This window comes from Myotis nattereri (assembly GCF_964212035.1).
Source record: "Myotis nattereri genome assembly, chromosome: 12".
In the NCBI taxonomy this organism is placed as follows: Eukaryota; Metazoa; Chordata; class Mammalia; order Chiroptera; family Vespertilionidae; genus Myotis; species Myotis nattereri.
In genome coordinates, this window is record NC_138087.1 from 66,297,162 (window position 1) to 66,311,298 (window position 14,137).

The following is a 14,137-nucleotide window of genomic DNA, read 5'->3' on the forward strand; positions in this document are numbered from 1 at the left end:
AAAATCTAAATAAATAAATAAATGTTAGCCAATGCACTTAGCTGCCAAAGTCTTTATCTAACCTTAGCTTTATATTCCTTTTCTTTTCTCATCAAAATAAGTAACACATGCATGCACATCAATATATTTTAATAAATAGGGTTCTTTTTGTTGTCAAAGTACTTCTTTGCTCTTTTACTTTTTAGCTGCATGGCCTTGGGCAACTTACTGCTCTGATCCTTATATGCCCATTTGTAAAATGGGTATAATAGTAAAAACGACCTCATAGAGTAATAGAGAGAAGCAAATATGATCATGTAAATGTATTACTTAGAAGGACGTACAGCGCCTGGCATTAAGTACACCATATATTATTTTATATACATGTGCACACATCCTATTACCTTAAAATGTTGATTCAACTCAGATACTTCTGTAGAGAAGAAACCATGCTCAATCTATGCATAAACTGGCCTGCAACTATAAACTGATATTAACAAGAATACAAAACTTTAGAATTGAGAAAGGTCTCAAAAATCATCTGGGGAAAACACCATAATTTAACAGGTTAGGGTATGGAGAGCCAAGGATGAGAAGTGACTTGTTTAACATCACACTCCTAACTAGGGCAGAATCAGCATTAGAATCTAGGCCAGTGATGGCGAACCTTTTGAGCTCGGTGTGTCAGCATTTTGAAAAACCCTAACTTAACTCTGGTGCCGTGTCACATATAGAAATTTTTTTATATTTGCAACCATAGTAAAACAAAGACTTATATTTTTGATATTTATTTTATATATTTAAATGCCATTTAACAAAGAAAAATCAACAAAAAAATGAGTTCGTGTGTCACCTCTGACACACGTGTCATAGGTTCCCCATCACTGATCTAGGCTTTTCTGTGTCTTTTAAGTAACTTAAAAATACTTCTTGAGGATCAGTTCCAGACTTATCTTTTTCTACCTTTATACTGGTGATAGCATTACTATCCTATCTAATAAAGACAGAATATGCAAATTGACCGTCACTTCACAACCAAGATGGTGACTCCCACAGTCAATAAGGAGGGAATATGCAAATTGACACAACAAAGATGGCAGCAGCCGGGCCAGGAGCACACGAAGGCAGAAGGCGGCTCCAGACTGGAGTGAAGGCGGAAAAGCAACTCCAGCCGGAGTGAAGGTGGTGCCGGCAGGCAAGGGAAGGAAGGCCTATTCTTGTAAGAATCTTTGTGCATCGGGCCTCTAGTGCTAATCAGATTTGCCTTCACATATCTATACTAATAAAAGGGTAATATGCTTCTTAGACCTTCTGGGAGACCTTCCAGACATCCTTCTGGACAAAGCCATGGTGGCAGGGCCGAGGCAGAGGCCGTTAGGGGCAATGAGGCCGGCAGGAAAGGGCAGTTGGGGGAGAGCAGGCTGGCAGGGGAGGCAATTGGCGGGGAGCGGGCCAGCGGGGGGGCAGTTGGGAGTGATCAGGCTGGCGGGGGGGAGCAGTTGGGGGCAATCAGTCTGGCAGGGGCAGGCAATTAGGGGTGATCAGGCCGGAAGGGGGGGCAGTTGGGGTTGATCAGGCCAGCAGGCAGAGTGGTTAGGGGCAATCAGGCAGGTGAGCAGTTAGGAGCCAGCGGTCCCGGATTGTGAGGGATGTCTGACTGCCAGTTTAGGCCCGATCCCTAAATCGGCAGTCGGACATGCCCCGAGGGGTCCCAGATTGTAGAGGGTGCAGGCGGGCTGAGGGACACCACCCATGCACGAATTTCATGCACCAGGCCACTAGTCTTTTACATAATCTAAAACATAAGTATATACATAAATAGCCCCTTAGAATGCTCTGTGATTACTATTACTGGATGGGTTTTACCCAACTACTAAACTAGAAGTTTCTTAAGGGGCAAGAACTTTGCCTTATTCCTATCTGCTTTAGCGGAAGCCAAGTACCATATAATTAGCAGGCACTGATATATTTCTTCATTTCAAAGTCACAATGGTGGGGAAAGAGCTAAGCCCTCCAAAAAAGCAAACTTCCTCATTACTACTTCTAAGTTAACCATGGACTTTAAGAGGCCTGGAAACTTGGAGCACATTATCAATCATCTAGATAGTCATCCTAGACACGAATACTCCCTTTTCTATCAGGCTTGTGTATTATAAATGGAATCAAGTAAGTCATATACTTAAGTCAAGATACTTGAAAAATTAATAAACAAGTATATTTACAGTAAATTACAGTTATAAAACAGGAAGTGCTGCGGTCATATGTTCTACTTCCTTAGAGAAACCAAAGACAGACTAGCTGAATCAGAGAATACTGGTGAAACTTCCTATATCCTCAATCTTAAATCTGATTTGGTTTTCCTGGTTATTACTGGGAAGGAAAATAACGTTATCTGTATAACTTTGTTTACGAAGCCTTTTACCATTCAATTAGCTGTTGTCTATGTTTAAGAGCACAGTCACATGCCTAGAACTAAAGCGCTTCAGGTCCTATGAGCCTGCTCAGGAAAGTAGCCTAGTGGAGCCACCAAGAACTGATCTCAAAGCAGGAATTTGGAAAAGAGCACATGACTGTCATTTTTCACCCTGTAATTTTCAGTCAGCAGTGGACTGCTTGTTGCATGAAAACCAAAAGCTCTAACACTCATTTACAGACATCCCCAAATACTTTCACCTAGTGAAGAATGTAAATTTTAAGTATATCTTGTAAACTTTCACATGGCACAGCCATGTACAAAACAGGTTTGTATGAAAAAACATTAATTCAAAAGGCTTACTGCATAGTCAACAGCAGCTGGCTGCATTGTGTGGACATTTTCATGAATGCTCCGGGTGGAAGAGGGGAAAAAATGAATCAGAGCACAGCTTAATTCTAAAATAGCCGAGAACTGAAAGAACCCAAAGTGGAACTAAGTGGACAAAGGCCATCTAAAGTGGGGGTAGTTAAAACAGGTAGTACAGCTAGTCACCGTGTAAGTCAAAAGAAAGGCAGTGTCATTTTATGTACTGAATCTCTACCAAGACTGGAAGCAATTTGAGGACAGGCTTGATCATCTTTGCATCCTTTTAGCATTCAGTAGAATAAGGGGTATATGTTGGTGTATTCATCATTCTTCAATACATTCTTAAATTTTTTAAACAAATGTTCAAACAAAAGTTCTGCAAGTATCAGAACTTGTTAGCTCCCAAGGTTAAAGGGAGTCAAGCTGTCTACTGACACAACACAAGGGAAACGGCTACACTGATTACTGGAGGAGACAAAGAGCTGCCGCTTGAAAAACTCTACCCCAGACCAGTATGTACAATGACCGGAGGCAGGGAATAGCGACCGCAGTCTCTTAGATTGGTTTTAAGCTTTCGAGTGCAATTTCATGACTATCATTCATTCAACAGGCACTTCCTGAGCACTCACTATGTACTGTACTGAGCACTAGGCAGAGATGAACAAACATAAGAGGTCTCTGTCCTGTCAGGGCTCATAATCCAGTCGGCTCGGTGTGCAAGAACAGAGGAAATCACGCCTAGCTGTGGGAATAAGGAAGAGAAAGCAATTTTTTTCTGCCTGGGGTGGTGGGAGAAGAGAAAGTACCCAAAAGGTGACATCCTTGAAGGATGCTCAAGCTGACTCACCAAGGCCAATTCTTAAGTATCACCACTTTGTCCCCCCCCCCCAGCCCCCCAAGAGAAAGTCTTCTATTGGCCCCAAGTGACTCCTATAAAAACTCTTGAGGCAGGTATCCTCATCAGCCATCACCCGCATTGCACAAGGAGAAACTGTGACCCAGAAAGCTAAAGGCGAACCTCAGAGTGATATGCGTGTCAGGGGAGATGCCAGGCCCAGAAAGCAGGTGGGCAGACTCAGCAGTTTCGAGCTCTGCCAGGATTCCAAGACCTGTCTGCAGAGCGCACGAGTGTGGCAAGGGTCTGGACCCGGAAGTTGGGGAGATGTCTGAAAAGAGAGCGACCCCTCCAACCATCTGCCCGACTTCCTCAGCCACGCCTTCTGTCCCACGCTTCACAGTCACTCACACTCACCCGCCGCTAGGCGAGAGGAAGTCGGTGTCGTCTTCGTCGCCCGCACCGAACATCGCGCTGGCTTTCGCCCGGCAGCCGGGAGGAAGTCGGAGCGTTTCCTGGGCCTTTAGCCGCCGACGTCGTGAAATGCCGCGGAGGCGTGCTGCTTTACGGCAGGACGAACTCTTGCAAGCTCGTCCACGGGACAGGAGGTGGGGCAAAGACCTGGGAGGCACGCGGGCGGCGTGACGTCAGGCTTCTCCAGCCCTCAGAGGCGGCGACATCCGCGGGAGCTCCGACGTCCTGCGCAGGGATTGGCCAATGAGGCAGGGGGCGGGGCAGGGGCGGGAATGGGCGGCCTCTGTGGCAATCGTGGACACGTCGAGCCGGTCACTGGTGGAGGGTGTTAATGTAGAGTCGTGAGGGGGCGACTGGATACGGTTCTGAAAAGGAGACGCCGGTGGCGGGACTCGATCTGGGAAGGTAAGGCCTCCTTCGCCCCTCTCTCTACCTTGGCACGAGCACAGCCCCTTCCCCTCCGGCACCAGGACTCTCCGCGCCAGTTTACCCCGCTCGGCGAAAGAAAAAGGGCCCGGGATGGGCATTCTGGAGGTCTCCGCTTTCGGCCGGGCCCCAGCAGTGACTTCGCTGGAGTGACCTTGAGGCAAGATATTCGGTGCCTCAGTTTCCCCTCCTGTAAAACGGGCCTGACGCCCCTACCTTTTGTACCCTGTGGCCGACCTCGCTATTTATCCGACGGGCCATTGTGCAGCGCTTCTGTGTGTCGGCTGGCGAGAAGCTTTTAGACCCCAGAGGTCATCGAATTCAGTCCCATTCTCCCCATAATCCCAGGGTTTACAGGTAGGAGAAGAAGGAACGAAGTACTTGAACGAGCAGTCTGAGGTCACGCAGAGTAAAGGGCAGGCTGGGGCTGGATCCCTGGCCTCTGGATTCAGGGGCTGGGAGCTGCTGCAAGTCCCTTACCGGCCCGTCAGCACCGTGCGCCCTCCCGGAGCGCTGATGGCTGGACTGTGGCTGCCTCTTGAGAAAGGCCACCTCCTTGGAGCCCGCCGATGCAGGTGAGGCGCAGGGGAGCTGGGACCTTCCGCAAAGGAGGCAACGTGAGCAGCTGAAAATCTCCAGCCCCAACCGCCTGGGTCTTGCTCAGTCTCCTGCCGCAGACCTAAGTCAGCATCAGTTCTGGCCGACTTCTCTGCCTCCCGTTCCCAGCCTCTCTGTTTCTTGTATTTCTTTGGTTAATCTGGCATAGTTCTTGGCCTGCCTTAGCCAAGGTGTGGATCAAGCAAGTTCATGTCCCACCGAAGCGTCCGTGTCCACAGATCTCGCTGGAATTGCACTCCAGCTTCTCTCCATCGGATTAGTACAACAGGTGTCCCCTACCCGAATGTTTTAATCTGTTAGCATGAAATTGAAGTGACGTGAGTGGTGTCTCCCTCCCTGAGAACTTCGAACCTCTTGGCACTTCCCTTGCTGTGCTTTTTGTTATAATCTGTGTACTTCTCAATTGTAAGCTTCCCAAGGACAGGGATCGTTCTATTCGTCTTGATGTCTCCTTGTGCCCCAGAGCACTATGCTTTCTTGCCCGTAATGAATTCTTATTAATGCTTCGTTAGGTTGAAGTAATGGAATTCATCCTTGTTCCCTTATTCCTTAATTTACTCTCTTAGGGTCTCTTTCCCCCATGTGACCCAGAGAGCCCAGCAATGGCTCTTGCCTTTCATAGGTAGCTTCCAGAAAAATAAAAATGCTGTCCTACCTGTGAACTGTCGGGGTTGCTTAGTCTTTTGTTAATTAAAGATGATTTGACTATGGTTTAAAGCTGGGGGGAGAGGAATTCGGCAGCTAGAAATGTTACATATAACTCTAATTTTTGTTGGTAAAGTATTACTCTGTTGAGCTGGGGATAGGGCTGTTGTCTACTTCCTGTGTTTACTTTACAGATTAAGATGGTTAAAGCAGTGATGCAACTGGTATCTAAGCACTAGAACAGGAGTCCTTTGGAGTAGCTCTGTTTAGAATGTGAAGTTGGTTACTTCTCGGGAAATAAGAGAATGAACTGCATAAATAACATAGCTCTTTTTAACCCCTCTCCTCAGTGCTGGTCATTGTCATTTTAGCACTAAAACATCTGAGAAGTGCTTTTAAAAAACACTAAAGCAGTGGTTCTCAACCTTCTGGCCCTTTAAATACCGTTCCTCATGTTGTGACCCCCAACCATAAAGTTATTTTCGTTGCTACTTCATAACTGTAATGTTGCTACTGTTATGAATCGTAATGTAAATATCTGATATGCAGGATGGTCTTATGCGACCCCTGTGAAAGGGTCGTTCAACCGCCAAAGGGGTTGCGACCCACGGGTTGAGAACCGCTGCACTAAAGGATCATTTGACTATTTATGGTGCATTCTGAATGGGGTGTTTTATCTAGGGTATTTAAGTAATCTTTTTATATAGGTAGGAATCCTAAAATCTGATCAGCCCTTTTGGTGATTGGAATGCCACAAATATGCCTGTCCAGATCACTGTTGTGGGAAAACAACAGCTGGTTCTGATGGGCAGTATAAGGAAATGGAAGATAGTGGTGAGGCTTCCTTATTTCTTAGTTTTTGAACTGCAGGATTGGGTGCACCTAAAAAGCCACTTTCTTCCTGAATTAGAATATTGAACTAGGAATCAGGAAACTTGCATTCCTATCCCAAGCCTTTCTAACTCACTCTGAGCTTGGGCCAGGCTCCCTAAGCACTTTGTAGAAGGAGTGGTTTAGATCCAGACGTCTGTTAAGTACTGCTGGGGGTGCAGAGGTAAGTTATGGCACACTCTTGATCTCAAGTTTGAATTAAGAATTTTGTTTGCATACAGCTTTTAGATGTATTTGTAAAATGTATCAGCACCTTAAAGACTAGCCAGGAAGCAGCAGTTTTAACAATTACTTTCAAAATCAGAAATTTTGCTACAGAGATGACAATTTTTATATACAGCTACACCCATACTAATCTGTACTGGTGAATGCATTTTAAAATTAATAGATTAAAGTTATAGCAAAGTTAAATCATAGGTGTGGTAATAGGTATATGAGTTGAATATAGGTTTGGGGGTTTGGTATTGTGCATGTTCTTTCTGTCCAGTCACTAAAAACAGAAGAATGTTAGAACATAATTCAGGAAATATTATCTGAAAACCTGCTATGTGCTGGATACTGCCTAAGATAGGAAAATGAGTTAGTCACTAATAGTTGAGTAGTGGGGATAATGGAAGTATACAAATAGCCATAATAGAAGACATAACAAAGTAAGTCCCATAGGTAGAAATTAATTATTGAAGAATTTCAAAGGAAGAAATGATCGTATCTAGTTTGGAGGAGGGTGTGGGGTTAGATAATGGACTTGAAGATGAGTGGGATTCCAAGTGGAAGCGAGAAAATAATACTTCCAAGATTGAAGGGGTGGCTTTGGCAAAAGCAAAAAGGCAGGAAAATAGGCAAAAATTTCTTATAAGAATTGCCCTGTTATCTGATGCAATTAGGGTCGGTAGTTAGTTAACTGAAAAAGTAAGTTAAAACACGGAATCATACAGATATTAGTTACACACAGACCTTAAACATTTTACTTAACTTAAAACATACATTTTTTGCCATTCTTTTAACATAAGCCTTTTCTTGGAGTGTAGGTTCAGGGATCTGCAAATTCCAGTGTGAGGGCCAAATCTTACCCTAGCCTGCTGCCTGTTTCTGTAAATAAAGTTTTATTAGAACACAGCCAGGCTCGTTTCTTTACATATTATCTATGGCTGCTTTCACATACAATGTAGAGTTGAGTGGTTGTGTGTATCATCTTCATCTAGTCTTTCCAAAGCTTTCAACTTGGTTTTCATAGAAACAACTACTCCTAGATTCTTAAACTCTGGAGCCAAATTATTTTGCTATGTATTAGTTGTGTAGGCCTTAGGCAAGTTGCTCAGTTTCCTCCTTTTAAAACAGGGACAATAATAGTATCTAGTTCTTAGGGTTCCTGTGAAGATTATGAGTTAATTCATGTAAAGCACTTAGAACAGTACCTGGCAGGTAGTAACTACTCAATTAATTTTAGCTGCTGCTGTTGTTTTTCTCTTCTCATCTATACTTCATTGCTTTACACAATACTTCATTAAATTATATATTTATAATAATTAGCAGACTGGCATAAGTTGTTTTTGAACAAACACAGATACCCTTTATTAGTACACAACTTCACTGAGAGGGAGAATTGAAGTGCTACTCCGATGATATTGGAGAATAACTTTGCTAGTGTGTTATCAGTTAAGTGGTTAAAAGAGTTCTGTGGGATAGTTTGCTAAGAGTATAAGACAGCAGTACACTTAGGGAAATAGGGGATTAAAATTGAAAAGGAGACCAGGGCCATATTTGTCAATACCTTGAAGGCCAAGATGACAAGTTTGTACTTAGCTCAGTAGGAAATGGAATTTTTTTATTCTAAATGACATAGTGATGTAAAAAAAATTCAAATGGTTTAGGAGTATATGAAGTAAAAAATAAAAGTTTTCCCACTCCATGTAACTACTTCATTTTTCTAATAATCCTTAGAATGTGGAATTGAATGAGATAAGACATGGTAAACACTATTTGGGACACTGGTATTGATCTGTTAAAAACCTCAATCCAGTTTGGGGGGGGGGGGGGCATTTAGATCATAATATCAATTTTTAATTGAGAAAAAATAAAGGTTCTAGACTGAATGTGAATAAAATTCAATGACTGCTCTAAAGGTAACAATTTATACCATACTCTTAAGAGTCTCTAATCCTTAAGTGTGTTCCTCTCTTTGTTCCAACTTGGTTCTGCTGTTGATTCCTCTTTGTACCTTCCTCACCAGAACTGCTACAAAAAAGAAAAGGATGATATGATTATCACTGGAAAAGCAAGTGTTTACAGTGACAAGATGACTTCATGTAGTGGAAGATGTCAAATAAGTCAGTGACCAGGTGGCACCAAGATAACTGCCATTAAAGTTGGCAAGCCAGGCGTAATTGGGGAAATGGAATGGCGGAAAGAGGGCAGGTTGCTGATGCCTCCACCCCACATGCAGCTTTTAGCATAATAAACCCATTTTAAAAATCAAAAGTTTTCTGTACTTTGTGACTAAGTGTGAGAACTCATCAAGAGTCTGATACTTAATACATGAAAATTAGCAGTTTATGCCCAAAGAAATCTTATAGAAGAGCCTGGGAAGGAAGTGCTTTTGAAGTTCCACTGCTTTGAGTAACAGTTTATAATTTAGGTAACATCCCCAAGCAGAGGAGGGGCCCATCCTTAGGAATGCAAAGCCCTGCAGAGAAGGAAAAGGTTGAGAAGGGTCCACCCTACCTCTTTTCCTTTACACAAAGGCCTTAGGCTTTTGTATACAACCTGCTTTTGTAGGCTGAGGACATTATGCAATACAACATCATGCGATGGAAGCATGCATTGCAAAAGGAAATACGAGGGATGATTTGAAGGGAACTCATAAAGAGAGCAAAACTCTAGTAGCCAGTGAAATGTTAGAGGAGCTTTTTTTAGCCAGGTTGAGTCTTTCCCTAAATAAGTAATGGAATTCTTCACCTAGAACATAGTGGTTCAATTTATGAAATGAAAGGCTAACTGTGTACCTTCAGGCCCCCATTCCTTTCTCTTCCCTTTCCTGATGGCTTTTTACAGCTCCCATGCAATCCTGTGCAGAATCTGTACCTTAGTAATCTTATATTGTCTTTTATTTGTATGTATCTCTCCTCCACCAGACTGAGTTTTTTTCTTTTTATAAATATACTTTTTATTGATTTCAGAGAGGAAGGGAGAGGGAGAGAGAGAGAGAAACATCAATGATGAGAGAGAATCACCAATCGGCTGCCTCCTGCATGCCCCCACACTGGGGATCAAATTCGCAACCCAGGCATATTCCCTGACCAGGAATCGAACCGTGATCTACTGGTTCATAGGTCAGCGCTCAACTACTGAGTCATGCCGGCTAGGCAAGACTGAGTTTACTAAGGATTGGGGTTAATCATAATACTTTTATTCAATAGGTACACAATAAATATGAATGAATCAAGAGACTCAGTTCCTTGGGGTCGCGCAAATGATAAGCCCCGAGAACCAGATCTAGAACCCAGGTCTTCTGATTCCTAGCCCAGTACTTTTCCACCACACAATGCAGCTTCTGTCTGAGGTATTGAACAACTTTTCTCATTCTCATTTACATTCTCTATGCATTTTCATGAAATCATCCTTTATTAATTAAAGGAAGAGAGAAGTAAAAAAGAAACAAATAGTTCCTAGTTTCTGCCTCACACAAAGTTAATTCCAGTATTCTTCATAGGCAAACCAACAACACTGTGATCTAAGTAGTTGAAATCCTATATAACTAAAGAAAAGTTTGCCCTGGCTGTGTGGTTCAGTGGGTTGGGCATCATCCCATGCACAGAAGGGTTGCCAATTTGATTCCCAGTCATGGCACATACCCAGGTTGTGGGCTCGATCAGGGCATGCAAGAGGCAGCCAGTTGACATCTCTCTCACATCAGTGTTTCTTCCTCTTCCTTCCTCTCTCTCTCGAAATCAGTCTCAAAATCTTTAAAAAAAAAAAAAGAAAAGTTTAAGGGGTACCTTTGCCCGCCTTTGATTATAACAAGACGGCAGTTAAAGCAGTGCTTTGCCAATATGGTTGCCCCTTGAACAACATGGCTTTGAATTGCATGGGTCCCCTTACATGTGGATTTTTTTTTTTCATCAAATATATGGTCAGCTCTTTGTATCCTCAGGTTTAGCATCCCTGGATTCAACCAACTGGTCAAAAACAGTATTTTCCCAGATGAGGAGGGCTGACTCTGTGTTGTTTTACATCATCTATAATAATAAAAGCATAATATGCAAATCGACTGAACAGCCATGTGGACAACCTTCTGGACAAAGCTGGGGCTGCAGCCTTAGGATCGAGGCAGCTGCCGCGGCTGCGAGGGAAGGATTGAGGCAGCCGCCACGGCTGCGAAGGCCTACTCTTGCACAAATTGCGTGAATCGGGCCTCTATTTTATATAAGGGACTTGAACGTCCATGGATTTTGGTATCCCCAGGGGTTCTTGAAATCAATCCCTTGCAGATACTAAGGAACAACTAAAATTTGGGGGGAATCAAAAGTTATACGTGGATTTTGACTGCACAGGCATTGGTGCTTCTAACCCCCGTGTTCAAGAGTCAAACTGTATATATGTATCTGACAGCTGGTACTTTTTAAATCAAACTATAAGAGGCTGTATACTTTAAGTGACGTGAAAGTGATCCCTCCTTATGACTTGAGCATCTTTCAGAAATTAATTTTCTCATCTACTGAGTAAATAAGCTAGTATTTATAATATTTCATGCTTATTATACTTCAAGATTAGGACGTATTTTGACATTTTATTTGATCCTTGCAAACCTGCGAGGTTGGCAGGGTAGGTATTTTTATATCCATTTTGCAATAAAGGAACTAGTACTTGTTGGGTTTAGGTAATTGGTTTAATGTCACATGGCTAATAACGGTAAACTTGTGTCTATAGCTCAGTGCCTCTGATACCTAATCCAGTGTTTTCTCCACTTATCACACTATAAAACTCTGAAAACTTTACTTAAATCATACTAAAGCACTCGGGGTTAACACATTGGAAATGTGTCAAGATTACAAAAGGATCCAGTAAGAGGAGTGTAAAAGGGTACATCTTGTGATTGCTTTATTCCAGTATGTGGCTTAGTCAACAACAAAAGATATCAGAGAAATGGAGTATAGTAGCGGGAAGATATACTCCCCATTGGACTTAGGCCCTTCTATCATTGCATAACTAAAAGACCTTTTCAGTTTGTTTGTTTGACGTATCAAATTTGAGTTGTCCTATTCGGACAAGGCAAATAAAAGCTTTTGTGAAAATGTAGTTGTGCATTTGATCTTCTTTGTACAGAAAGGTGAAAGTAGGCAAGAGAAACAGGAGCTTCTATGTTATTTGCTGCTAAAACAGGATATGTAAAGCTCAGAAATCCCTCCTGCTTAGCTGCTTCCTGGCAAAACCTCTGGAGAAATGGGAGGTTTGGGGAAAGTGGTTAGCCTAGTGCAGTGGTCGGCAAACTGCGGCTCGCGAGCCACACGTGGCTCTTTGGCCCCTTGAGTGTGGCTCTTCCACAAAATACCATGTGCGGGCGCGCACGTACAGTGCGATTGAAACTTCGTGGCCCATGCTCAGAAGTCAGTATTTTGTGGAAGAGCCACACTCAAGGGGCCAAAGAGCCGCATGTGGCTCGCGAGCCGCAGTTTGCCGACCACTGGAGTGTTACAGAAGCCTTATGTGAGAAGCAAATGTTACAGTTCAGTTGACTAAAGAATATAATGGCATAATTATTCAGTAACATGCACCTCAGTTCCCCCATCTGTGAAATAAAGGAGTTAGACTTAAAATGTAATTTTTAAAAATAGGAATTACATTACGTGGCTCAGAATTCAAAAAGTCCACAAGGATGTTTAGTGCAATAACCCACATCTGACCAGTTTCCCTCCTAGGGATCACAATGTTGCCACTTTCTTATTTTTTTTTTATTACGATGTTTTTATTGATTTCAGAAGAGGAAAGGAGAGGGAGAAAGAGGTAGAAGCATCAACGATGAGAGAGAATCATTGATCGGCTGCCTCCTGCACGCCCCCTACTGGGGATTGAGCCTGCAACCCTGGCGTGTGCCCAGACCGGGAATCAAACCGTGATTTCCATGTTCATGAGTCAACTCTCAACCACTGAGCCACACTGGCTGCTGAGCTGTGGCCACTTTCTTGTGCCCCTACGCCCAGAGGTTGTGTAGGTGTTTACAGATAACATGCATATAATTTTTTTTCCTTTACTTTTTTCTTTTTTTTTACAAACGATAGCATACAGTGTACCTGCTGTATTGATCTCATAATATACCTTAGAGATCATTCTATATCAGTATATAAAGAGCTTCCTCATTCTTGTTTATGACAGCAAGGTGTCCCATTTTATAGACATACTAGAGGCCCGATGCACGAAATTCGTACAAGAGTAGGCCTGCCTTCCCCTGGCTGCTGGCACCGGCTTCCCTCTAGCACCTGGGACCCAGGCTTCCCTCCAGCCGATGGCAGGCACCCGGGACTCGGGCTTCCCTGCAGCTCTGGCTTTGTCCAGAAGGTCGTCTAGTCTAATTAGTATATTACACTTTTATTATTATAAATGATCACTAATCAGTGCCTTATCAATGAACATTTAAGTTACATTTTCATTAGTTTGCTTTTACAGACAGTCCTGCAACAAATAATTTTGTTCACATAAGATTTCACATGGGTCAATAGATATTTAGAAGTGGAATTGCTGGTTCAAAGGGTATGTGCATCAGACTGGTAATTAATGACTTCTAGTTCTTATGTTCTATGAAATTTTAATTGTAAATGAATAGTGAAAGAGTTGAGAAGGTAAAATTTTCTTGAAAACATCTTAATTTTTATTTCTTGTTTTCAGAGACTACATCTTAAATAAAGGCCAAGTATAGGCAACCTCACCAAAATGATATTGAATTGCAAACTTGACAAAAATCATCTCCATCATGATCCTATATAGATTTTTCTAGTGCTGTTCAGTGTGATATTACTCAGGAGCTAAGTTTCTAACTCAGGACAAAAAAAGAACTGTCTCGTCTGGCTAGTGTTGCTCAGTGGTTGAGCATCTACCTATAAACCAGGAGATCACGGTTCGAATTTCTGTCAGGGCACATGGCCGGGTTGCGGGCATGCAGGAAGCAGCCAATCGATGATTCTCTCTCATTATTGATGTTTCTATCTCTCCCCTTCCTCTCTGAAATCAATAAAAATATATTTTAAAAAATAAAAATAAAAAAGGACTATCTCCCAACTACTTTTACTAGTACTTACCAATAGAGGATTCAGAAGATTAGCTGGTTGTTAAGAGTCCATATAGGGACTGAAAATAGATAAGTAAACCAGAGAGCTAAGTAATATCTATCTGTTTACATGAGTTTCTTACTGACTTTCCTAGTTTTTTTTGTGGGGATTTTTTTGTGTGGGTGGGTGGGTAGATGTTTGAAAAGGGTCATATCAATCACTTATCTT

The 14,137-nt window shown here is 42.6% G+C and overlaps 2 protein-coding genes across 4 annotated transcripts in view; one reads left to right on the forward strand and one right to left on the reverse strand.

Annotated features, from left to right (window-relative positions):
• FKBP15 (FKBP prolyl isomerase family member 15) overlaps positions 1 to 4,130 on the reverse strand; it is a 54,054-nt gene extending 49,924 nt beyond the window's left edge. Inside the window, exon 1 of the mRNA XM_081102997.1 lies at positions 4,014 to 4,130. Coding sequence (XP_080959123.1) covers positions 4,014 to 4,066 — 53 coding nt within the window. The 5' untranslated portion in view covers positions 4,067 to 4,130. The remainder of the gene's footprint in view (positions 1 to 4,013) is intronic.
• Positions 4,131 to 4,327: 197 nt separating this feature from the next.
• SLC31A1 (solute carrier family 31 member 1) overlaps positions 4,328 to 14,137 on the forward strand; it is a 31,798-nt gene continuing 21,988 nt past the window's right edge. The window contains exons 1-2 of one of the 3 annotated variants that reach the window (XM_081103003.1): positions 4,385 to 4,475; positions 4,845 to 5,071. The gene's annotated coding sequence lies outside the window, so the exon portion shown is untranslated. Of the gene's footprint in view, positions 4,657 to 4,844; positions 5,072 to 14,137 lie in introns of all 3 variants that reach the window. The other 2 variants (XM_081103002.1, XM_081103004.1) reach the window with 2 other exon arrangements.